Source organism: Cyclopterus lumpus, chromosome 6 (assembly GCF_009769545.1).
Source record: "Cyclopterus lumpus isolate fCycLum1 chromosome 6, fCycLum1.pri, whole genome shotgun sequence".
NCBI classification, from domain to species: Eukaryota; Metazoa; Chordata; class Actinopteri; order Perciformes; family Cyclopteridae; genus Cyclopterus; species Cyclopterus lumpus.
In genome coordinates this window covers 18,559,774-18,584,800 of record NC_046971.1, presented here as the reverse complement: position 1 = coordinate 18,584,800, position 25,027 = coordinate 18,559,774, and the positions used below count along the sequence as shown (strand labels likewise).

Genomic DNA, 25,027 nt, shown 5'->3' with positions numbered 1-25,027 from the left:
CAGCTTGTTCCTGCCCAGCCTTTTGAACACTTAACAAATGGCATTAATATTAGTATTAATACAGCAACATATTGATGAATACTGTCTCCCCTTGCAGTCAATGCGTGCAGACAGCATGACATGGAGCGGAACAGTGCGTCCGCTCTGATCGCGCGCTATTTTAATCAAGCATTGATTAAAAGAATATGCAAAATCATATTGCTTTTAACGTACGGGTACCGAGGTACCATTTTAGTATCGATACACCGTGCAAAACATTGCAGCAGTAGATGTTGCGGGCCGACATTCAAGCTAACCAGCAAAAACTAGTACGGTAATAATAATAAACATTTTAAGAACAATAGGTCCTCAATACCAGTACCACAAATACGATACTGGTATATTTATCTATAATAGTAATAATTAATATTCCGCCAGTTCCCTATAGAATTCCCTCTTGACCTTCCCCATGCATAGCATTTATGTTCTAACTATTGTCTATTTTTCAGATCCAGGCACAGGCCCATTCGGCAGAGAAAACGACGCCTATGACACCTTTTATGGTAAGAAGTCCAGTTTTACTCCTGCTCTTTATTAACTTTACCCATCGGTGACTTTTACATTGAAACAAAGCTCTTCCTCACTGTCTTTTTATTATGTCTGTATATTTTAGGTACTCACTTCCCCCCAGAGTGGTTCAGTCAGGAGTACAAAGCGGGACCCTCGACAGTATACCAGATCGGAGTGGTCCTGTTCTTCATGTGAGGAGATGACCCTTCTGGAGCTGAAGGAGACCAGTTGGCTTTCCAAAAGTAAGAAAAACATAAACAAAAAAATCTGTTCATTTGAGTTCACGTTGCGATGGATCACAGGACCTCACCTTTTCTTCTCCTTTCTCTACAGATGGCAAATATTTCTTTAAGGGTTGCATGCATGCGGACCCGGATCAGCGTTTCACCCTGGAGCAACTGAGGAATCACCCGTGGCTGAGATAGTATCACACGCACACACACACACACACACACACACACACACACACACACACGTCTTAATTTACATTTAAACATAAATTACACTATAGAAAGATAGATGTTTTAATTTGACTAACATTTTATTATTTATGTTCCTACAATTGTCTATTTTACAGATCCAGTCACAGGCCCATCCGTCCGAGGAGAGGGGATCTCTCTTTGAAGTGCCTCTTCCGAGATTTCTTCCCATTTTGGGGAGTTTTTTTCTCGTTTTCTTAGAGAGCTCGGGATGGGTCAGGAGCTGCTGCTGATTTAAAAAAATAATAAAATGTAAAAAAAAAAAGATTAATCTTTTCTTTCGAAATGTTTTACTTTATTATGATTTTTAATCCACTTTAAAAAAATGTTTTAATAAAATACACCTGGAATGTCGGAATCAAAAAGTCAAAAATTGGTGGTGAGCCCAGAGCCACAGCTGTAATCTCAGTAGAGATATTTCCAGATATTTCTTATTTCTTATTGTACGACATGGACTTTATCAAAATGTTAAATTCATATCAAGCCATTTTTCTGCTGACAGGATAAGTTGTTGCTGCATAAAATAACAAAAGAAACGGTCAAGTTAGACCAGCAGATACGAAACGGTCACCTTAGACCAAGAATTAAGAAACAGGTCACGTTAGACCAGGAGGTACAAAACGATCACGTTAGACCAGCCTCATCAGTGTAACCGCCATTCATTGGTTATGAAGGCAATAATTGTCTTTTTATATTATGCTTTGTGCAAAAAAGAAGTCCCAGATGTTCATCTCATCCCACAATTCAGAGGACACTCGGTTTAAGCTCATATTTCCCAAAACTCAGGCCGTTCTCTCGCCTCTCCTAAAATTGCTCCACGCCCTCCGGGCCCCTTTTTGCTTCTATCCAACACTTTTGGATAGAAGCAAATGTTCAAAAAAATAAGAAAAGGAAAAAGTGTTACGAGGTGAGGAGGTGTAGGACCAATCGACAGCCGCTAAAGTTAATGAAGGTAATGATGGCTGTTAGAGTAGCTCATCGTTGTCCTGCCATATCTTGTGCTTTTGTCCGTATTAGAGGTCCTCGGGAACAACAAACCAGTAGAAATAGAATATAACCTTTTAAAGATATGCTTTAAAAGCAGTTCAACTATTGGGAAATTAAGAATATCATCTTTTCATTTGAGCCAAATGTTCACAAATACTGTACAGTTAAATCTAAAATACACATGAACATAGCAGGGGACCTCATGAACAACAATCCAGTGGAAATAGAATATAACCTTTTAAGGATCTGCTTTAATAACAGTTATAATATTGTGAAATTATGAATAGAATCATTGAATTTGAGCTGACTTTCAATTAAAAACAGTACATTAGTTTAACTTCATATGTTATTATAATATTATTTCATATAATGTCCAAATTAATGTTGTTTTTGACTTGTTATATCAAATTGGACAAGTCATTGCTTAAATAATTGTCTATCTCCGTGCTTTTGGGCCGTACAAGCCTCTGTACCGTAACACTATGAATAGAGGCGCATTACATTTCAAGCGGCGGCTCACTTGACCGAGTATCCACGGATGCCGGCTCACATTCCCGGAGTCTTGAGGCTCCTCAGATCAGACGCTCCTTGAGCTAAAGGCAGCAGGTCTGCAAGAACCAAAACATAAGGACCTCATTGCTGCTCTAAAGGAAAACTGTGAAGACCAGCTAAAGAGGGAGCATCTCCAATGGCAGCAGGAGAAAGACTCTTTTGGGGTTCAGCTCGCCAAGCAAAAGGAGGACAACAGGAACCTCTCGTCTGCTGTGACCCAGGCTGAGCAGCTGGTGGAGCTCCAGAACATTACGTGGCAGGAGGAAAATACCTACCTCCTTCAGGCCACAGAGGGCCTCCAGCAGACTCTGCAGCACCAGGAAAAGGAGCGGCAGACCAGCGAGAGCTCCTTCAAGTCCCAGCTTGAAGATCTCCAGAGCCAGATCTCCAACAGGCAGCTGAGGAGAAAGTGGTACCAACACTTGATACCATGCTGCGGAGGTCAATAAGAGACAACAAGAGACTAAAGAGACAAAAAGAGACAACACGAGACTAAAGATACAACAAGCGGAGGCTGTTCCTGAGCCTGCTGGTCCTGGAACGGAGGTTCCTGTAGCGCCTCCCAGAGAGAAGGAGGGCGAACAGTCTGTGGCTGGGGTGTGAGGGGTCCCTGACGATGCTGCGAGCCCTCCGGAGGCAGCGCTTGAGGTGGATGGACTCAATGTCAGGGAGTGAAGTTCCGGTGATGCGTTGGGCAGTTTTAACCACCTTCTGTAGGAGTTTGCGGTCTGAAGCAGAGCAGTTCCCATACCAAACTGTGATGCAGTTAGTAAGGATGCTCTCGATGGTGCAGCAGTAGAAGTTCACCAGGATCTGAGGAGACATGTGGATCTTCTTCAGTCTCCTCAGGAAAAAGAGACGCTGGTGTGCCTTCTTGACCTGGGTTGAGGTGTTGAGGGTCCAAGAGAGGTCCTCGGAGATGTGGACTCCCAGAAACCTGAAGCTGGAGACACGCTCAACCTCCATTCCGTTGGTGTGGATGGGGGCGTGTGTCCAGCATTTGGTCTTTCTGAAGTCCACAATGTCCTTGGTCTGTCCAGTGTTGAGGGCCAGGTTGTTGTTTGCGCACCACAGCGCCAGTTGCCGGACCTCCTCCCTGTAGGCCAACTCATTGTTGTTGTTGATGATGCCCACCAACGAGGAAACGAAAACCCTGACTTGTGTAATCTCATCTGGAAAATGATCCCGCTAACAACGTTAGCCACGTACGAGAAATAGGGCCCAGGTAGCAGTATTGAAACATAACATGTTGATTAATCTGAACTGTGTGGTACCTCTCCAATGTGTGACACGATGATGATGATGATGATACATGACCAATTAAAACAATTAAAACACAGGTTAACATGTAATCAAATAAAAAGAAGACTGACCCATGTTAGTATTAAAACCACACAATATACAGTCTTTGTTTATTATTTTGTGGAGTTGACGCGGCAATGACTGTATGTGGGGAGCTGTGAAGGTACAGTATGTGTCCGCTGCATCTTTGCTTTGGGCCGAATCCTTTTTAATTTTAGTGTCCCATGTGTTGCTTATCAGTGATGTCCTCCAAAAAAGAGAAGTGATCATTTTTGGATGTGAGGAAAACTTTTATTTTGTTGTTTTCTTTTTTTTGACACATAGAAACACTTAAAGACAATGAGTAAATGTGTCTGCATGGTGTCTTCCCCCACTGACGCTCGTTGTTTCTGTGTGACTTCTCCAGCTGATGACCTTTGGCTTCTTCCTGTGTGTGGACGCCTTCCTGTACGTCTTCACCCCGCTGCCCCTCCGGGTGCTGCTGGCAGTGTTCCGCCTCCTCACCCTGCCGTGCTGCGGCTTCAGGTCAGAGCCTGAACACACACACACACACACACACACACACACACACACACACACACACACACACACACACACACACACACACACACACACACACACACACACACACACACACACACACACACACACACACACACTCTTCTCCCCGTGATCATTACCAAAGAAAGACGAGACATTATACATGCACAGCAAGACACCAAATTATAAAGTTTTTTAAAACTTATTATTATGTTCACCTAATTTAGAAGATTTTTCAACTTTTTACGATTTGGTATATTTGCATTATTTGGATTAAAGTAACAAAACATTTTCAGTCATCCTTTTTGATTTATTTATATATATATATATATATATATATATATATATATATATATATATACACACACACACATACTCTACAGGTCTGGAAAGTCTGGAAATATATTTTATAGTGTTTCCAGGTATTGCTAAGTTTTGTCCTTTTTCCTCGCTCACATTAATCTGGCAGCTTTTCGTTACTTTAGAGATCTAGATTATTCATACAGAGTATACATCAATTAATAAATAATGATGTATCATTAGAGGTAAAAACATCCAGCAGTACCGGTACATAAAGTCATTCAAATTAGCTCCACCTTTATCCTCTGCATCATTTAAAGTGAAGCTCACATTAATGCATCACTAATTATAATCCAGTCATATGATTGATATATATATATATATATATATATATATGGTTCTGAAATAAGCCTTTCTGCATAAGGACTACCTTTCCTTTGGGTTCTTTAAGTCTATTTTCTTCCGTATATTTTGATGCTAAAACCTTTGCACTTTTACTATAATACTATAATCCTTTCTCCGCTGAAAAGGTCCGTGGCACTATATGTCAGATAACTGGGAACAATTTAAGGATGCACGCAATTCAGGGTTTTACTGAGTGTTTTTTAGTGGTCATTATTTCTGTCGTTTGATTGAAAAAGCTGATGCACAGAATGTTTACAATGAGGATGACCTTTTTGAAATGCACTGCAATGAGTTACAATCAGACCCACAGAAGTTATCCGTGTTTGGTTTAAAGAGAAATTCAACTCTTAACAGCCTGCAGTTTTTTCATGTTTGCCACAATTTTTCTTTGGACATACTGCATGACATTCTTGAAGGGGTGTTATTGGTTATTGTTGAACTATCTCTCAGAAAACGTTTTGTCAAAATAAAATATGTTCTCTAGGATTTATGCTTTTGACTATGGGTACTTTGAGCGCAAAAATCGCCCTACAAGGATTAACTTGAACGGTAGTGGCAATAACATAGGACTCAATTCTGCTCAGTCTCTTTGTCTTGTCAGAAACATTCCTTTGCTTTTTGATGACATTGTGACTTTATGATACATTAACCAGCCTGTATGAGAAAAATCGGACCATTGATACACATGTGGAGCATGAGATTCGAAGCAAAACACAAGGCCTTTAAAAATACTCTAGAATATAACAAGATCTCTTGCAAAAAAACATCAAATGTTCATTGGGAGACATCACCTTTAAACCACATTGAATATGGACCTTTGAAATCATTTGTAGACCACAGTGACATGTTTGCTCGAGATCTGCATGCTGCTGTACCGAATGACATCTTCTCTACCAACTGGGTTAAAATCAGTGGGACAGTACAGGACAGTACTAATCATTTGCAGTGAGATTGATCATGATATGCCTGGGTTTTGCAGAATAAAGAAGATCGTTTTTAGTCGACGTTATCTACTTTGAAGTGAACAAGATTGTGGTTGACCATTTTAGTGAGCATTTCCATGCCTACCAAGTGTGTGAAAGTGATGAGAAAGCTGTAATCAAAGCAGACAGTATTGTAATATACAAGCCCTTTGACCTACAAAGTGCTTATGGTAAAGATGAGAGCCTTTATATTTGACCGTTATTTTCTTTGTAAATGTGCATTCGGTATGTAGTTAAGTTGTGCCCATGGTGCTTGGTATACATTTTCTGAATAAATGGAAACATTTGTTTCATTTGATTTGTTGTATTTTCTCACTGCTACTTCACATTTTAACTAATCTAAATACAAATACAAAATTTAGTGTAAACAAATACACTTTCATGTGTCATAAGACAACACTGTGAGTGTTGGATATTTAACCGAGTGGATTATATAAACACTGGCATAGTGTTAATTTTAACACTATACGAGTTAATTTCGCACTTCAGATTTTACTGTGCAGGGCTACATCAACATAATATATATGGAATATGTTGCTTTTACATATAGTGTTATTTCCTTTGTGCAGGTTCCTCTTGAGTCATCAAGCACTCTAGGACCTAAACACTGCATATTTGTGATCTGACAGGTCAAGTGAATTCTCAAAAGGTGAGAGTAAAAGCATTTGATCCCATTTCTCTTGATGACCTCATTCGTTTTCCTTCAAGAAGAACATCTACACCGTACAGAAAGGAAACAAATACACAGCTATTCATCATGCAGGTAGATAAGTCTTACTTTATTCTGAGATGCTTGTTTTGAATTGCAGCCCTGAATTAATTTAATTGTTAATTTATACATTAAGACTGATTTACACATGATTAATTAAAATGTGTCTAATGAAAGAAAATGTATATTTCAGCAGCTGTGATAAAAGGCCAGAGGCCTGAATGTGCCTGTTTGAATGAAATACACTTACAATGGGTCGAATGCCACTTATGGAACTAAATATGAACGTGTGCTGATGATTTCTCTGTTCTGTTGTTATTCAATACCAGTAAAAAGTCACCTGTTATATTGATGTTTTTCTTCTCTGCTTTATTAATAGCATTTTAACAAACAAATACAGTATAATTTGAACAGTTAGAATAGTTATGGAGTAGTCAATGTCCCTACATGTGTTACATGCTAGGGGAAAATAGTTGGGTATTGTTACCAAATATGCTGCTATTTTTGTATTTTTTTTCCAGTCCTGCTTTTGAACCACAACAGTAATTACATTTGGACTTTACATATTGTTAATAGCTGTTTTTATTTGGGTCCTCTGCAGTTTCCCCAGTGGACAGATTGAAGAGGTTTAAACTGTTTACTCCATTAATGACATGCAGCAAACAACAACAAACAACAATCATAATAATAGTCATTGGCCAAGGAATAAGCATTATTTTCTGACACAAATTCATCAAGACACTAATAACGTAACCTCCTTTATACTTCTAGTCTTCAGAGAAAAATAGCGTAACATTATCAGTAAATCAAATGCCTATTTGACTAAAGTAAGCTTTTGAATGCAGAACTTGTATTTGTGGTAGAAATACTTCTCCCACCCGTTTTACTGTCTCCCTCTGCAATATTGACATTGCAGTATGTGATGGATTTTATCCATGTTTATTTAATTTAGATGATGTTTTCATGCCACTCCCATCCGCTGGGTGGCAGTATGCACCTCGGGCTCCTTTGGGGCTGCGACCTGCTGTCAGCGTGTCACGATAATATTGACAAGCGAAGAGTGTCTGAAGGTAAGCGCGACTCTAGATGTATTAATAAGAGGCGCTGACATGATGCACGCACGTCTTATTCATCTTGATGTATTCACAAAGAGATACACGAGGGACGGCGTGTTGTTGTCACAGCTGACCTACCGCTGTCCTCGAGGTTTTAAACACGCAGTTCAACTTGGACACAGATGGGACGCATGTTTGTTTGTGTGCTTCGCGTGTTGTTGACGTGACATTCGTGGATCGTCCGTTAAACTGCGACACGTCAACAGGCGGCTGTAGGAATACACCCTGCCTAAAATAATGGCCTACGTCATTTGAAAGTTTGAAGATCATTAACTTCTACTCGTGACTAATGCGTCATATGCATCTATTCAGCAGCTTTTACACTGACCCAGGATCCGTGGTCTAATGCTGGCAGCGGAGAAGTGTTTCCATGATGGAGGCTTTAGCTGACATCCTCCATGTGCTCCACATCCAGGCCAGTGGGTCGTCTGCGACTCTCAGCCTCTTTCTGGTGTTTCTGGGTCTTCTCTACTGGTGGGTACATAATGACATCCTGGTTTGTTTGTGAAGCTGCATTATGCTGTGTGGAGTTATGCTGTGTGCGGATATAAAGCACACGTTCTGCGTGAACTCAGATATTCATAACAATCCTCAGTCATCGGATGTGATGTTTGCTGTTTTGCATGTTGGGCTTTCCGATAGCATTTTATGGGGAAGGAACATCTCAAAGTTTCCTAAGCTAACCGGGAACCAACGGACAAGAGGGTCGAAACCCATCAACTCAACTCTGCTTTTCTCTCTGTCTTCAAGGTATTCAATGTACCCCTTTTCAGTCCTTTCTCGATGTGGAATCAAACATCCAAAGCCAATACCTTTCTTGGGCAACTTATTCATGTTTCGCCAGGTAAGATATTGCTGCAATTTACATCAAACTAAACAACACCTCAATCTCTCACCTTTTATTTTTTGTTGGTATCTTTAACTTTAAGTCACTGAAGTGAGAAGATCTTACTTTCAACATGGCTGTGCAGGAATGCACTGGACTATATGTAAGTGCTGTGAGAGCAGAATAAGAAACATTCAGCAGGTTCAATTGGAAACCTCTTATACTCTTCATTCGGCGTAAGGTGGAGTGAAGTGGTTCCAGGTGTTTATAGTATACAGATGTGTCTCTGCACAGCAGATCCTGATTTAGTCCTCAAACAAGGTGGCCGTGGCCCCTGTAGCTCCCACTGCAGACGTTCATCAAGCTTGTTTCAGAATCTTGAAAGGAGGCTTTTGATGGCATAACAACAACTAGCATATATATGCAGCTCCCACAGAGCCCTACAGCTGATTGACTGTCATACTGTTGGCTTGTTCTATGATTTATACACTTATGAATATATTCTCTAATTCCTTTCTGATGTTTTGGGATATTATTGTTAATATGTTGTTTTCTTTCAGGGTTTTTTCAACGCTATCAGTGATATCATAAAGACACATGGCAGAGTTTGTGGGTAAGTAGATTAAATATTCTCTACGTCAGTATTTGATTGTCTGAACATTATATTGGTTCTAATTATTCCACGTTATAAAATCAAATAAACCCTTGCTTGGAAACAAAAATATGTGAGCAGCACTAAGATAGCTGGGTGTACTTTTTTAGGTACTATTTGGGCCGTAGACCGGTGGTGGTGATAGCGGACCCTGACATGCTAAGACAGGTGTTGGTCAGGGACTTCAGCAGCTTCACAAACAGAATGGTAAGGACACTAACCAAAACATGCACATGCACACTTTGCACTCGCTCATGATTTCAGCGGAAGCCCCAATGATGTAATGATAACAGATGTACTCTCCTGTCTCTTTGTGGAGACTCTTCGCTTCGCGACCAAGCCCATGATGGACTGTCTGCTCATGCTGAGAGATGAGCAGTGGAAGAGAGTGCGGAGCATCCTGACCCCGTCATTCAGTGCTGCCAAGATGAAAGAGGTGAGACACGAGTTGCAGCCAATTAAAATCAGCCAGTATTTATTACGAAGATTGTTATTTTGTGGTCTTAAAATTTGCCAATTAGAAAAGCAGATGCATCTGATGGTCTCATAAGTTACTGTCTGCCACAGATGGATGGTTCAGAAGTGTGGATATGGATGATAATGTATTGTAAACTATTTAAATGTGTCAAATTTGAGCATTAGTTTAATGAATTAACAGTTTCTTATAAAACTTCCATTTGGTGTAACTTTTGAGGGGGGTTATTTCGGTGGCCTGGTTCTGCTGATAAACATGTCTAATAAAGTTATAGTGGGGCTTTCAACTGTAGTATATATCATACATTTTGCAGACAGCTTTGCAGTCCAGGTGCAAGAGCGGACGTGAAGGACTCTTTTGTTGAAATGGGGCCGGTTTCCAAGGCGTGCTGAGTTCACGGTCCATTTGTAAAGTTCAAAATCACTTTTCATTTCAAAACACCGTTCTGACTTTTGGAGGGTCTCTCATGACGCTCTGTCTTGTCTTAATAACTCAACATATTGAATCGGTTTACTTTACAGTTCAATTTAAATGACCATTTTTGAGGTATTTCTGTCCTTTCCCAGAAACTCTCAGCAGCTGTGACGAGTATCGCTGTCTTTTTATATCTTCCTGTAGATGGTTCCTCTCATCAACACAGCCACCGATGCCCTGATGAGAAATCTGAATGTCTCCGCTGAGTCAGGAGAGACCTTTGACATCCACAAGTAATCAGACACGCAGTGAACTAAAGGCTGTTTGTATCATGGTGTAGTGTTCGCTCCTCATATTTGTGTGTTTTGCAGGTGTTTTGGCTGCTTCACAATGGACGTTATTGCCAGCGTGGCATTTGCAACTCAGGTGGACTCCCAGAACAACCCAGATGACCCGTTTGTCCGCCATGCACAGATGTTCTTCTCCTTTTCCTTCTTCAGGCCCATCATGCTATTTTTCAGTCAGTCAAATCTATTGGTATTGTCATTTAGGTGTATAAATGATCACATTTGAGACATTACACGAAGGCAAAACAGTCAAATATTATTTAAACATAAACTAGAAACTGGAAGGTTTACTATCTTCTGTGAAATACATATGTTGCAGAATAATTAATTGGACAATAAATGTGAAGAGAATGTAGCTGAAAAATAAGTAAAAAGATCCTTGTAGATTTTAAGATTTTAAAAAACAAACATGCATTTGCGGTCATATTTGTGAGTGTAAAGTTGACATTTCAGGTAGTTACGTCAACATCTCTGGTTTGTGCGTCCAGTTGCTTTTCCATTCATCACGGCTCCTCTGGTGAGACTCATCCCCAACAAAAGACGAGACCAGATGAATCAGTTCTTCATCAACGGCATTCAGGAGATCATTAAGCAGCGAGAGGAGCAGCCTGCAGAACAAGTGAATCTCATGAACATCTACTAATCTTGAATACAGTACAACTTATACGTTCACATCCATTTAAAAAAAAAGAAGTTTTGTTTCTTTGCATGTAGCGGCGTAGAGACTTCCTTCAGCTGATGTTAGATGCCCGAACCAGCAAGGAGTGCGTGTCTCTGGACCACGTTGACCCAGCGAATCCTGCTGGCGATCAGCAGACTCAACCGTCGGCCTCGGATCAGGTGGACCGCCTTCACCCACAGGAGCCCTCCTCCAGGCGTCCGAAGAAAAAGATGATAACTGAGGATGAGATCGTGGGTCAGGCTTTTGTCTTTCTTCTAGCGGGCTACGAAACCAGCAGCAGCGCGTTGGCCTTCACCTGCTACCTATTGGCCATCCACCCTGAATGTCAATGCAAAGTTCAGCAAGAAGTGGATGAGTTCTTCACCAGACACGTGAGTGTTATCACGCTTCAATTTGATCTGATCTCATTTTCTTCAGCTACTTGCGACATACTTTCTTAGTTCTGGACAGTTTCAATTCAGTGCACACTGTTTATTTTTCCTTTTTTTGTTGCAGGAGTCAGCAGATTACACAAATGTCCAGGAGCTGAAGTATTTAGATATGGTTTTAAGTGAAACATTGCGCCTCTACCCTCCTGGATTCAGGTAAATTCACACCATTAAATGAACACAAAAGGTGCGTTTTTATTAGATTTGCTACAGTCACGAGGAGCACGTTCATTAATCATACAGTAATCGCGTGCAGTAAAGAGTGGAAAATTAGTTATCAAACATACAATCATGGCATTATTACCCACAAAGGTTTGCGAGAGACATCGACCAGGACTGCATGTTGAACGGACAATTCCTCCCTAAAGGAGCGACGCTGGAGATCCCAGTGGGCTTCCTCCACTACGACCCGGAGCATTGGCCAGAGCCCGAGAGGTTCATCCCTGAGCGGTAGGAGACGGTTCTCACACTAAATAACGTGCCTGTGCTTTGTGTTTCATTATCGTTTACATTTAGGAGATGGCTCAACTGGATTTGCTGACAAAATTCATTTATTTCATGTGTCTGTCGACACATCAGTTAACTGCAGTTAACTGAAAAGTGGTTTGCAACAGCCATTCAAAGTATTGATTTTCTTTTCAATACTGTGTCGCATAACTTAAAGCTGGATATTACTTTTAACGGCTCAAAAATAAAAGAAAATGGTTATGATGGACCTCCCCCACCCAAAAAAAAGATATGATTTCATATATTCCTTTTTCACAGAAGCGTTATAACATGTCACAGTAGGAAAAGCACAGGTGTAAATAAGATGAATTATGAATTTTGCTGCTTCAGTTTCATGGCGTTAACGTCACCAGTAACACCCCGTGTGTCTTTTCGCCTCGTTGTAGTAGCATGACTTAGCATTTCTGTTTTTGAAATGTTAGCTGTTGCTTATTGCTATACCTGTCAGCGTCTTTAGCATTAACATGGAGCATATACAGCACCTTGGAACTTTCTTCTGCCACACATGTCGAACACGGCTGTAGTGAAGGTTGTTAAGTCCCTGCACTGTGCTAAAGGAAACCCGCTACCTAGCTGACCCTATTCTGTACTGCTTTTAACCAGATTCACGCCAGAGGCCAAGGCCGGTCGACATCCATTTGTCTACCTGCCGTTCGGGGCCGGTCCCCGTAACTGTGTGGGAATGAGGCTCGCTCAACTGGAAATCAAAATGGCTCTAGTGCGTCTGTTCCGCAAGTTCAGCATTGTGGCCTGCTCTGAGACCAAGGTGGGTGGATACTTTAAAACACTAAAGACAATCTGTCTCAAACTACTTGAGTGTTAGGAATGATTCGTACACACGGAAGATACATTTTGACAAAATTGAAATTAAAAAAATTAATTAAAGGACCCATCAAGTTTATTTTACCACTGGCCAAGATCCAGATATTTTGAGATATTTAATTTTTCACAAATTAACCAATGATTTATGATGTTCAGTATGTGTATATCGGCTATTTATACGTGCTTATGAATGTAGCACCCCGACACTCTCGTAGATCCAAGTTACATATTTAAACGGGAATGATAGGGTGTTTGGGTTTGTCTCTTAAGGTAGCGAACACGTAGGTTTACCTGTATTTGGTGGAATTTATATTACCCTGTTAATAATAAAGAACCTCTCCAATTTAGCTATGGCTTTATTTTATTGAACCGCACTTTATTTTAAATGACTGACCACATTAGAGGTTAAAGAACTGACCACAGACAACAGTTTTTTGTGAAAAAGAAATGAGTTTACTGACTAAATAATATTGACCCTTTCGGGGGACAATAATATGAACACAAAACAGACCTCTCCAAACTAAGAAACAGGACTTTCAAAACTAATCCTTAACACATGAATTGACTAATACTTAACACTAATTGGCTAATACGTCACATTCTAATTGGGCCCACTTACACACCAAAAAAACGTTGCAGGCCTGTGTAGCTCGGGTGCGGTGCGGCCTCCCGAATCCTTCAGCCTCAGCCGAGCAGAAACCGGCAAAAGACAAACTCCCAGAATCTTGTCGGAACGCCCGGACTGTGATGACCTCCTCTCTGCATTCACACAGTACAGTTAGGCCTCGACACTGAGGATGAAACGTCCTTCCTTGACACGTCAAGAGCTTTTATGGTCTGCAGGGTTTCTTCAATGAAGTCAACCTCGGTGTTCTCCTCAACATCTTTGACCAATATGGCATGCAACGGGTTAATGCCTTCACCTTAGCACCAGTGCTGTAGTTGTGCCATCATGCCCTTTGTCTAATAACTATCTGCACAATACTGTTTGCATGAGCTTATAACCCCTTTTATTATTTATATTACAACCGAGTGTTTTTATTTTTTTACCAACTCATGAACTAAGAAATATAGCAGCTTGAATCCATTCTCTATCAAATGATCTGCTTATCTCACGTAACCACTGTAGTTGTGGTCAAAGTCTCTCAAGATTCAGGCAACAAAGGTGCCGCAATGTCCCTACACCTAGCGTGCCCAATCATACCAGATAGCCTACCTCATGGCACAAACCTAATTTAACCTATTGTGGGCCTTCAATATGGTTTAGGATTGTTTATTTAGATAACTTTAACGACTTACTTCCTACCTTATTTATGACTAAAATCTCTAATTTAACCACTTATTAAACTAAATTACTTTGAGGTTAATTACCTTTATTGAGTTATTTCATATAACTTATTAAGAACCAACTTGTTTTAATGGGCTACATGAACATAATCCTTCATTGAGAATACATGTAATATATATATGGAAGATGTTGCTTTTACATATAGTGTTCTTTCCTTTGCGCAGGTTCCTCTTGAGTTGAAGTCGTCAAGCACTCTAGGACCTAAAAACGGCATATTTGTGAAAATTCAACGTAGGGACCTGACAGAAGGTCAAGTGAATTCTCCGCCAGACAACTAGAAACTGACCTGATCTTCACGGACGGTGGACCAATCACAAAGCATTGTGCGGGTCCATGTTGTGACAGTGACACACTGTCAGTGTTAAGGATCTGTTCCTTTGAAACGTATTTCAGAGGTAACAATATACCTCAAAGGGCTCTTCTTGGCAAGCGAGCTGGAGAGTGGAGGGATGATGAGACGCGAGTAAATAGAGGGGAGTGAATAAAGGAATAGAAGTGTGCCTGTAACTATATTGATTTTTTTTAACAGATAGATTTGGAGCAGGTGTCATGAAAAGGTTATTTAGGGAAAGCATGTTATCCATTCACTGTCGATCAAATCTATCACCTGAACCTAAAGGTTTGCACATTCCCTCATTTAATGGCAGTCTGTTGTTAAATGGTGCTGCTATCTTTACTACTGCTTCCTCCCATGCATGATGGTTGATTACCTATATAATTAACCAGCATGCAATCACTGATTTCTAAGGTTGACATAGACAAAGGGACATATTTAGGTAAGTGTTACTGATTATATTTCAATAGACAGTGTGGTCATGTGTCCGTGTCTTTTAAACGCCGCAGATGAAAGCTGCTATTTCAGAGTGAAAAAAATGTATCCTGTTTTGTGAGAGGAAATCCTCATGTTGTTTATTATTCCTGATGACCTGAGTCGGCGTTTATCAAATGTCTCAAAACAGGAAAGTGGACTTTACTCGCCCCAAATTTCTCAGTTAAAAAATAAATTCAACCTCAAAAGGTGGGAGGAAAAGCATTTGATCCCGTTTCTCTTGATGACCTCATTTGTTTTCCTTCAAGAAAAACATCTACACCGTACAGAAAGGAAACAAATACACAGCTATTCATCATGCAGGTAGATAGATACTTTAATTAATTTATACATAAGAGTGATTTACAGATGATTACCGGTAATTGAAATGTGTCTAATGAAAGAAAATGTATATTTCAGCAGCTGTGATAAAAGGCCAGAGGCCTGAATGTGCCTGTTTGAATGAAATACACTTACAATGGGTCGAATGCCACTTATGGAACTAAATATGAACGTGTGCTGATGATTTCTTTGTTCTGTTGTTATTCAATACCAGTAAAAAGTCACCTGTTATATCGATGTTTTTCTTCTCTGCTTTATTAATAGCATTTTAACAAACAAATACAGTATAATATGAACAGTTAGAATAGTTATGGAGTAATTCAAACTGATTTAGCTGATATTAGACAAATACTGTAATATATGTATTACATAACCAGTTGATTCCATATCTGAACACCAGATTGTGTGCCCCTCATTAACCTTTGACTTGTAGCAACAACAACATCATAAGACTAGTCATTGGCCAAGGAATAAGCATTAATTTCTGACACAAATTCATCAAGACACTAATAATCACACAATGTAACCTCCTTTATACTTCTAGTCTTCAGAGAAAAATAGCGTAACAATATCAGTAAATTATTTGACTAAAGTAAGATTTTGAGTGCAGAACTAGAAATACTTCTCCCACCAATGTGAAAACACATGGACCTTTACCAAAGCCACTAATTCCAGTCCAAGTGGAATGCATCCCATAATAAGTTGGGTGACTGCCGACCAGTCGACTCAGGAAAGCAACAGCATTGTAACTCATGAGTAGTCGATGATATACTCTGGATAAATCTGTTGTTTTTCAAAGACAACATAGATGCTGGGGTTGCTCTCGCAGTCTACACAACTGTCGTAGAGGGTTTTGCCGTCTCCTTTTAGTGGGGGCCGCACATAGCTGCTCCTTCCCTTGGTGTACTCCCCCACCAGGACCAGAGCCACAAACATGATCTTGTTCAGGCTTCTTTTGGCCCTGGCATATCTGTCTGAGTAGGACGCGTCTCTGGCAAAGTAACTCCCTAAAGATAATAACAAAGACTGCGTTAATACGGGTGCATACCGAGTGTGATTGGCTCTTTTCTACTGCCACGGGGAAGAATGCTGCTTTTTTCCCTGTTCCTGTGCCTGATGCACCTGGAATAAGAGTTAAACACTCTCATAACTAAAATATAACAACACGGTACATTAGTGATAAAGACATTTGTATATTCATCATAGGACTGGATTGTACCTTTGCCATACGCCGTGCCATGGACACCACACATCCTCCAGTCAAAGTTCTGCTCACAGATGGCCTCAATCAGCGTCTCTTCTGTCCCGTGGAACAAGTAATGCTCATTCCCAGATGTAGCTCCGTTCCTCTCCTTCATCTGCTCTTTCTGCCTGAACACACAATGCAGGAAACATGAATGTGATGCAAATAATTAATTAGTTTGCTTTGTTGAGTTATTGCATCTATAAGCATTGTTTTTGGTCTACCAACTCCTGAGAAAAAATCTCTCTTGAGCTGCTAAATGCTGCTAACCGTATGTCTGCTGCTTCAGAGCTTTCAGAGCATGTTGCAGCTGAAAATGACGCCTACGAGAGCGGTGAGAGAACCAAAGTGTAAAGTTGCGGGCTAGAAAAACAATGAGCTGAAACTCACTCTAAAGCTACAGGAAATGCAGTCAGGGGATAATTGTCAGTAGGTTCAACATTACGAGAGGAGCGACACCTTTCACATTGTTTATGCATTCAACGGTGTTATAACAAATATTGTTAACAGCTTCAAGCCAAAAAGGCCGATCTGGATTTACCACTGAAAGACTTTCCACAGAGAGGGGTTCTGGATCCTCTGGATGTTGTTAATTTTACTCTGGGGCATGGTGAGCTTAAACAGCGTGTCAATCCTGTTATACTCCTTCGCAGATTTAGAGAGCGGTACGAGCTGAAATATAAGAGCACAGTGCAGATAAACGGGTCATTAATGCACGAGTTCATGTTTAATGTTCAAAACAAGAAAACAACTGATATATTAAGCACAGTGTAGTGCCGCCACCCTAGATAATGGCAGAGGAAGTTGTTTGGCACTGGAGGACTTTAAAAAGGCATGTGCGAGAAATAAATAGGTGCAAATTAACAACAGAAAGTTGACAAACAAAAATAGAACCTGGGAAATTCAAAGCAGCTAAATTAAGCAGAAGAAAAAACAAAACTCATGACAGCTGCAGTCCACAGCGAGCTGCCCTCTCCTTCTTCCCCGCCACTGAATGGCATTTTAAATTAAGCCTCACATAACTGGGACCTACCGGAGAGCAACATCCAAATAAAACTGGAATAATTAAACTCTTAATGTGAGATTTCTGAATTACTGCTGACATCATAATTTAAGGATGAGCACTCGTATACCAAATGTAACAGAATGTCATTGACTGTAGAACTATCTTATCCATCTCCCTAAATCTTAACAGGGCCCTGTCCCTCCCTGCTAAGAGGACAATAGCATCCTGTTTGTACTACCCCTGATTGAACAGCTGATCTACACACATCTAAACAAGCCTGTGTTTTTTTTTCATAACCTCACTGATCATTTATCAAATAAATAGACATTTTGGACTAAAATAAAAACACTTATTTTTGGGAAACAGGGAGAAAAGCAACACAGAACACAAACATGCTTTGTTTACCTTGCAGCCAAAGTCCGGTTGGGCAGTTGTGTCCCAGTAGGATGGGAAACTTTCAGCTGTGGAGGAACTGGAGCTGTGTGTCGATGCACTAAGAGGAGACAAACAGAAGAAGTGTTTGACTTGTTGTGAAGCTCCTTAATACACAGAGAACCCCAAAACAGCAGTGTTAGAAAGTATGTTAATATCTCAATGGAAAACTAAATAATACAAACACCTGTTCAGCTTCACCTCCACATCATGAGAAGACACGAAGCAGGGCCTCCTTCTGACCTCTCTCTTGGTCTTGTATTTTACATTCTCCTGAAACATCTGGTGTGCTCCTGCTGCACCTTGGAAGTGGAGGATGTACTGCTGTTTGCCAGCGCCAAAAGGAATCTCTTTATCTCTGTCTGCCAGGTACACATTCTCCAGAGTTTGAGAAGTGACAGAGGTCGGTATGCCGCCATCACTCTACAGAGAAGTAAACGGAGCCGACAGCAATTCGTTTAAGGTTCGACGTAAAATGTGCCAGAAATAAAATGGTGGAAATCACTAAGTAAAGAGTGGAGAGCGTGGCAAGTCAACATGTACTCGTTAACTCATACAGGTACGATAAACTAAGGATATTATTGGTACCGACTGACCTGTCCAAACTCCAGCCATATGCCGCTGTCATCCTTCCAGTACCAGAGCCACTGTGTTGTAAGAATGAAGTGAGGGGGCTTCGAGACAGAGGAGGCAGTGGACAGGCGACGAACTCGAGATTGTCCATATGTCATTGCCATGAAGTCGACGCAGGGGCGGGATTCAGAACTGAAAGCAAGCAGTAGAACTAAATCAACAATTCACTCATCCCCGAAAGACTTGAACTACCATTTTGTACTCTAGAATAATTTCATAAGCCAGAGAAGTGTCTGTTTCTTCATTCATGCACCTTTGAAAAGACAAGAGTCTGAAAATCGCCATGGTGGACGATGGTGGATCAGTGGAGCTTGTGTCATTTCCCGGCTCACAGTAGGCTTTCTCAATGTCTTCCATATTGGGAAGGTCTTTCCAGGTCACACCATCACTGTCTAACACCTGCCATCTAAAAGGCAGGTGCCAATGGACACGGGCACACTTATCTGTGAACAAAAACAACAACAATGATACACAGGAAGTGGTACGCATCATCTTCCCTTCACGTAGATCTACACATGTATTGAGAAGTCACTGCAGTCGTGACTCATTCCAGAGTTACCCTTGAAGCTGCAGTGTCTGCGAATGAAGAAGAGGCAGATTTCATTCCGGTCAGCGTCGCTCATGGAACTAGTCGGGGATTTTTGGCAAAGCTGCTGAGTTGGGGGTCTAACCTCTGGCAGCACTGCAGGAGACACACACACACACAGAAAATATACTGTCACTAACTTATGATGAAGTTTAAAAGATTTTCTATTAAAAAAAAAAGAAAGTCCTTCTTCTTTACCGGGAACAGCTGGTCTCTCCTGTTGACCCAGGATGATGGATTTATTTTTGTAGATCTCAAGAAGGTTTTTAATGTTCTCCTGACTGACTCCTCGGAGAACATTCGTTTCTTGCACGTTAACACTGTGGGATCTCTTACACGACGGGCCAAACTTGCAGTCACCGTGGAGATAGTGATGGCAGACATGAAGCTTGGTGCACGAGGTGGTGAACTTGCAGGAGCCGTGCAGACCATTTCCCTTGTTGTAATGTTGGCAGATCTAGAGGAGGTGTACATATCAATGTGATTCCTTCAGAAATGTAAATCTCTTTATACACATTATCAAGAGATTGTGAACATCCACCTCTGTCTCCCACGGTTACCAGTGCAACCTACCTCAGGAAGCAGATAAGGATCATTCTGCAGTAACAGCTGGAACAGCTGTTTCTCTGTCAAATCGTGAAGCCCATGTCGTTTCAAAATCCCTGCGTTGTGTGCATGAGACAGACGGTGGGGATTTTTACACTTGAGTCTGAAAAATGAATACAATATAATATCAGTGAACGGTACAAGGTTTTAATTAATTAACCACTGAACAAATACACATATCCATTTGGTTTCTGTAAAGATGGAGGCCTCTAAAGTTAGACATTTGAGTTATTTGAGGTTAAGTGAAATGTGGACCATAAACCGCATCAGTCCTAAGGGGTTAAATAAACTTAAGGCAGCACTCTGCACACGGCTTTGTAATTGTTTACTTACAGTACTAGTTATTCAGGGTCATAATATGATGTGCATTACTGCCATCTTCTGGTCCAATAAAGGACTTACACTTAATGAAGGCTAAGCATTTTGTTGTTGTTGATCTTACAGAGAAGCACAGACAGTCGGCATCCAAGTGTGTGTTGTTCTCCACAGGAGCCCCGAACGTGACGCCTTTCCTCGCACTTAATATAAACGTCACCATTTCCTGTTTGTATTGATCTTTCTTCAAATGTTTGGGGGTTGTAGGGAAGTTCAATAAAACTAACAAGGCCATAGACATGCAAAATGAACCAATGGCCACCAAACGGAGACAAAACTGTCAGGAGAGAGTCCACGGCCAGATAGTCCAGAGGAAAGGTCTCATGTTAATCAGGAAACAAAAGCGAAAACACCCGCGTGCGTGCGCATGCGCGTGGGGCTTTAACGTTTAAAACGTCTTCGTCCTCAGTTCTTTCTGAACAGTTTGTGTGGCCTACTTTAGTCAACCAGGAGTGTGGCCTTGACAAATGAAGCCGTTAAACATTAACAACGTTCTCCATTGTTACATATCTCACACACGCGCTATACTCACCCGAAAGTGCAGTCTCCGCACACGTAGTACCTGCACAGGTGTAACCCGTCGCACTGCTCACACTCTCCGGGTTTCCTCTGACAGACCCGCAGGCTGGTCTTCGCCACCAGCAGACTGTCCTGGCTGAGGATTTGTCCTCGGACGGCTTCCTGCCGTCCTCCCTGGATGGCTACCTTACCGTCGTCGAAGAGGACGGCCCGGAGGACCGTTTCCGCGACAGTGAAATTCTGTGCGATCTTCTCGTCCAGCCGCTTGAAGTCCAAACACCCCCGGTGGTCGCACAGGGTCTTGGTGACAAAGTTGGAGATGACTGAAGTCATCCTGGAAGGAGTTCTGCTCAGAGCCAACTCGGGCTGTTGTCGAGGCAGAGTGGACTCGACTCCTTCCAGAGAGCGACGCCCGACAAAAGAGAAAGGAAACCGAAACTTAAAAACGAGTCGAGGGGGAGGTCATTTAGAAGCAAGTGGACGAGAACAAGCTGTGGTTTGTTTACGGGACAGTCCTTAAAGTAACAAAAGGCGAGAGGACGTGGTGATTCAAATCATTGTTTACGGAGCACGTGAAGGCAACACGAGCTGCATTACAGAGGTACTACAGCACTTGAAGGCAACACGAGCCCTAGCAACCGCAGCAAGTTTCAGTGTGCCTTCGCAACCATGGAGGATGAGCTTTCGTTGGTGGAAGAAAAAAGGAAAGAAGTCCCACAAGAACAACAAGAACTCCTCCACGACCAAGTCGAAAAACTGAAGTAATGAAAATACTCAACCGTGTGTCGCTCAGCCGTAAAGTGTGTTCACCTAAAGACTGCTTCGTTAGCTTAGGTTACCTATTGTGTGCAACCTGCTAACACTAAACTAGCTAAACTAGTTAAGCTAGTTCTGTTGAGCAATATGGTAAACGAGCAAAATGTCAGCTACTAGTTAAAGCACAATTAACTAACGCTAGATCCTAGAGCACCATTAGTTAGAGCACCATCATTTAAATTAGCCAGGTCTCATGACCCCCAATGTGAAAGGTTGAGAAGTGCTTCATCAAATTTGAGTTTTAATATTAACTGTAGGCTACCAACTAACTGTTACACAATAAGGCAAGCTCCTGTTTCCCTAGAAACAATTATCAGAGGTGAGTAAGTTTGACATTTGAGTGTTAGGTTCACCTTTCAGCTTCAAACATTTTCTTCATCTGATTTTGAAGTTGTTGATGTTCATTCCCACCCAAGACGTTCCAACGCAGCCCTCTTGGCAGAGATCGACATGTTTGAGCGCTTTATCGGTCGCATTGATCCTCGGGACCTGGTGTCCCAGGCTGGGGGAGACGGTCCGGGGGCAGCAGGAGCCTCCAACCTAGAGGGTGGGGTAAGTGCACCAAGTAACGAGACCGGTTTGTTTGTGTTATACATACAAAACTCAGTGTCCACTGAAATGGAACAGGCAGCAACAGGAGGGCAGAAAATGCTCTGCAAAGCCCCACATCCTTTTTATATGCAGGTGTGTCTTATCAGGTTCGTGGGCGGAGATCCAGGTCCAACATACCAGAACCCCTCCAGCAGCTGACCTTGGAACAAAAACTTTATGTGGCACAGAGAGAAGTAATGGAGACACGACAAGACCAGGAGAAAGTCAGACAGAGATATGAGAGGATTCAGGACAACTACAAGGTTACAACATACCCTTACACAAAAAACCCCACAAACGCACACTTACAGAGCATTTTTTTCCCCTCTCTGACTGTGCTTGTCTCTCTAGGCCTCTCTGAAAGAAGCAGAATTGCGTCTTGCAGAAATCCGAATGGCTCAGAAGAGGTTTGATAGCAAACTGCTCAAAACTATGAAGGACAACAGGTTGGAAATGACGGAGCCTGGGAAAGTGCTTCAGTACATCAAAGACAAGTCAAAGGTGAGAATATTAAATTTTTTCGGATTTTCTGATGTGTAATTCACCAGTTGTTTTATTCATACTGCAGAAAAAGTAAGGCGACGACATATAAAACATAATCATATTCTGTGAGCTACTTTTGGTATTCTGATGATTTGGTCATATGGTTCTTGAAACCTTCCCGCCAATAAAGCTCCATTTAATAGTACTTTCGCAACTCCTATCCATATTGATCATCGCCCTCCCTTTGTCTGCTCTGCTACAAACAGGCCACCCAGTTGGAGAAGTTTATGCTGAAGAACCAGACACTGAAGGCCCACGAGAAGAAGCTCCAGCAGCAGCTTCAACAGAAGAAAGAGATGGGAAAAGCCGAGTACGAGGTAGAGCATTATTTTGTATATTATATCTCAATAGATGGTCATTCGATAGTGTAGTTTGTCAAGTGGACTGCTGTGCAAGAGAACGGTGACTCGCAGTCTGCAATCAGATTTCCATTTGTTCGTGAATGTAACAATGTATGGTGGCACTGTGTCGTTGCTAGGACATCTTCCAGGGATACAGCGAGCAGAGAATTGACAAAAACTTGGATGAACTTCAAGTGAACAATTCGAAAGTACTACGTGTCCTCGGTACACACAAGGTAACTCAGAAGAAATGTGCATGTGAGAGAGAGATACTTTTCTGTTTCATTTGGTGTAGATGTGTAAAACCACCTTTTTGTTTGTGAATCAACAGGAGAAGCTGCAGAGTGTGACATTGGAGGCCGCAGAGCTGAGCAACGACCTCACCAACAGGAAGCAGTTGCTGGAAAAAATTGAGGCGAAGATACAGCACGCTGAGGAGGTTTGTCATTCGTCCAAAAATTATTCAAACTTTAAGGATCCAACTTAAAGCCCAATGTGGCAGACTAAAAACATGAATCAATTCAAACTTAATTTCTCCCTCTTCTTTAAACCATACTCCTTAGAGTAATTCAGTTTGTGTACTTCATCCCATCCACTTCAGGAGCGTTTAAAGGCGGAGGCCCTCAACCAACGCTTGCGGCGCCAGATGTCCGACTATCAGGCCCCTGATATCGCCGAGTACATGCTCGTGAAGGACAAACACAAGAAGCTGCAGCGGAGCATTCGCACTTGGGAGAGAAAGTTTGGGGTCGCTGAGGTAAAGCATTTCTTTTTTTTTTAATTTCCCCAAATACAACCAGCTGTCTCCCGGCTTCTCGGTCACCCGAGAAAAAATGGGATAACATTTTGAAGCAGTGTTTTTATTTAATTGTTATCATGCCATGCCAAGCCTTAGTCCAGCTGCAGAGAAAAAGTGTTTGTGTGGCAGTGTTCAAAACAATGGTCTCCCTCTTCTCCGTTATCAGCAGATGGCGGTGAAGAGCCACAGTAAAGCCTGGAGCACACAGACTCCTGCAAACGGGCCGGAGGCCGGGGCGGCTAGAACTGGGGAGCACCAGATCCCCGTCAGGCTCCCACACATAGCAGAAACCAGCACATAGAGAATCAGAAAAACAAGTCTAGTGTGGCAGACAGGAAGCGTTGCTACTGTTGCAACCGACCAGCTTCTGATGTGACTGTTGCGTGGAAGCTTTAATCCTTATCATGACTAGGTGATGATATATGACTTAGTTTGTTTTCTCTTCACTCACAAGCATGTGGGATATGTATACTCTCTTGATGCTGGCTATTTTAACAGTTGCTAGATTTACCAGAACATCTTCTGGTCCTTTATAGTTTCACTGACTGAACTCCACAGCTATGAGTTACTTTGCATTATTTGATTTTACATACAGAACCTACGTATGATTTTAGTAGATTCAATTACCCAACAATATATAAAGCAGACAAGATTGTTTTCACTGACCTACAGCATGAAATCACCACTTCAGCATTTTACTAATAAAATTACTGGTACTCTGCACGAGTAGTTCAATTTCTAACAATTGAAGTACATTACTTTGAATGTAAGACTTTCACTTGTAAAGTAGTACTTTTTATTTTGTTTATATTCATTTCATTTAAATATTCCCACGTTTACCCAAGTAAAATGATTGTAATACTTCCATTGCCAACTAAATAAACAAAAGTTACTCTGAAGAGGGGTAAAAGGTCCGACCTCAGACTCGACAAACTATTTCCTTGGGAGGTATAAGCCTTCAAAGA

The 25,027-nt window shown here is 41.5% G+C and overlaps 3 protein-coding genes and 1 long non-coding RNA gene across 10 annotated transcripts; 3 read left to right on the top strand and 1 right to left on the bottom strand.

Annotated features, from left to right (window-relative positions):
* Positions 1 to 303: 303 nt before the first annotated feature.
* LOC117732593 lies at positions 304 to 1,173 on the top strand. Its single transcript, XR_004609611.1, has 3 exons — positions 304 to 542; positions 653 to 791; positions 883 to 1,173. It is a non-coding gene; the product is annotated as an uncharacterized LOC117732593 (long non-coding RNA).
* Positions 1,174 to 7,811: 6,638 nt separating this feature from the next.
* On the top strand, positions 7,812 to 15,810 carry tbxas1 (thromboxane A synthase 1 (platelet)). 2 transcript variants are annotated; one of them, XM_034535622.1, is made up of 14 exons: positions 7,812 to 7,876; positions 8,237 to 8,395; positions 8,672 to 8,765; positions 9,308 to 9,360; positions 9,510 to 9,606; positions 9,719 to 9,835; positions 10,493 to 10,581; positions 10,660 to 10,808; positions 11,124 to 11,254; positions 11,350 to 11,688; positions 11,813 to 11,901; positions 12,058 to 12,195; positions 12,856 to 13,018; positions 14,587 to 15,810. In XM_034535622.1, the coding sequence occupies exons 2-14, from the start codon at positions 8,292 to 8,294 to the stop codon at positions 14,698 to 14,700; spliced, it is 1,677 nt and encodes a 558-aa protein (XP_034391513.1). In that variant the 5' UTR covers positions 7,812 to 7,876; positions 8,237 to 8,291; the 3' UTR covers positions 14,701 to 15,810. The 2 variants fall into 2 exon arrangements, with proteins under 2 accessions (XP_034391513.1, XP_034391512.1); XM_034535621.1 differs by having other exon boundaries at positions 7,826 to 7,876; positions 8,234 to 8,395.
* On the bottom strand, positions 15,801 to 21,588 carry parp12a (poly (ADP-ribose) polymerase family, member 12a). The gene is made up of 11 exons (XM_034535620.1): positions 20,986 to 21,588; positions 20,046 to 20,181; positions 19,671 to 19,929; positions 19,446 to 19,568; positions 19,140 to 19,329; positions 18,850 to 19,018; positions 18,441 to 18,676; positions 18,227 to 18,314; positions 17,357 to 17,487; positions 16,792 to 16,943; positions 15,801 to 16,579 (listed from the first exon to the last, which is right to left on the bottom strand). The coding sequence occupies exons 1-11, from the start codon at positions 21,303 to 21,305 to the stop codon at positions 16,323 to 16,325; spliced, it is 2,061 nt and encodes a 686-aa protein (XP_034391511.1). The 5' UTR covers positions 21,306 to 21,588; the 3' UTR covers positions 15,801 to 16,322.
* ccdc113 (coiled-coil domain containing 113) lies at positions 21,217 to 24,984 on the top strand. Of its 6 annotated transcripts, none has more exons than XM_034535623.1 (9): positions 21,217 to 21,733; positions 22,205 to 22,340; positions 22,487 to 22,642; positions 22,731 to 22,880; positions 23,129 to 23,239; positions 23,401 to 23,499; positions 23,595 to 23,702; positions 23,865 to 24,020; positions 24,229 to 24,984. In XM_034535623.1, the coding sequence occupies exons 1-9, from the start codon at positions 21,642 to 21,644 to the stop codon at positions 24,361 to 24,363; spliced, it is 1,143 nt and encodes a 380-aa protein (XP_034391514.1). In that variant the 5' UTR covers positions 21,217 to 21,641; the 3' UTR covers positions 24,364 to 24,984. The 6 variants fall into 6 exon arrangements, with proteins under 6 accessions (XP_034391514.1, XP_034391515.1, XP_034391516.1 ...); XM_034535624.1 differs by having other exon boundaries at positions 21,441 to 21,733; positions 24,232 to 24,984; XM_034535625.1 differs by having other exon boundaries at positions 21,441 to 22,107.
* Positions 24,985 to 25,027: the final 43 nt, after the last annotated feature.

Bases quoted from the DNA above. Each gene is read 5' to 3' on its own strand.
- tbxas1 (XM_034535622.1), top strand. From the start codon at position 8,292: ATGATGGAGGCTTTAGCTGACATCCTCCATGTGCTCCACATCCAGGCC. The intron at 8,396-8,671 runs GTGGGTACATAA...TCTGTCTTCAAG, and splicing joins TTTCTGGGTCTTCTCTACTG to GTATTCAATGTACCCCTTTT. The intron at 11,902-12,057 runs GTAAATTCACAC...TTACCCACAAAG, and splicing joins CTCTACCCTCCTGGATTCAG to GTTTGCGAGAGACATCGACC.
- parp12a (XM_034535620.1), bottom strand. From the start codon at position 21,305: ATGACTTCAGTCATCTCCAACTTTGTCACCAAGACCCTGTGCGACCAC. The intron at 19,930-20,045 runs GTAGGTTGCACT...CACCTCCTCTAG, and splicing joins ATCCTTATCTGCTTCCTGAG to ATCTGCCAACATTACAACAA. The intron at 16,944-17,356 runs GTAAATCCAGAT...TTGTGTGTTCAG, and splicing joins CTGTGGAAAGTCTTTCAGTG to GCAGAAAGAGCAGATGAAGG.
- ccdc113 (XM_034535623.1), top strand. From the start codon at position 21,642: ATGGAGGATGAGCTTTCGTTGGTGGAAGAAAAAAGGAAAGAAGTCCCA. The intron at 22,341-22,486 runs GTAAGTGCACCA...GTGTCTTATCAG, and splicing joins CCTCCAACCTAGAGGGTGGG to GTTCGTGGGCGGAGATCCAG. The intron at 23,703-23,864 runs GTTTGTCATTCG...CATCCACTTCAG, and splicing joins AGATACAGCACGCTGAGGAG to GAGCGTTTAAAGGCGGAGGC.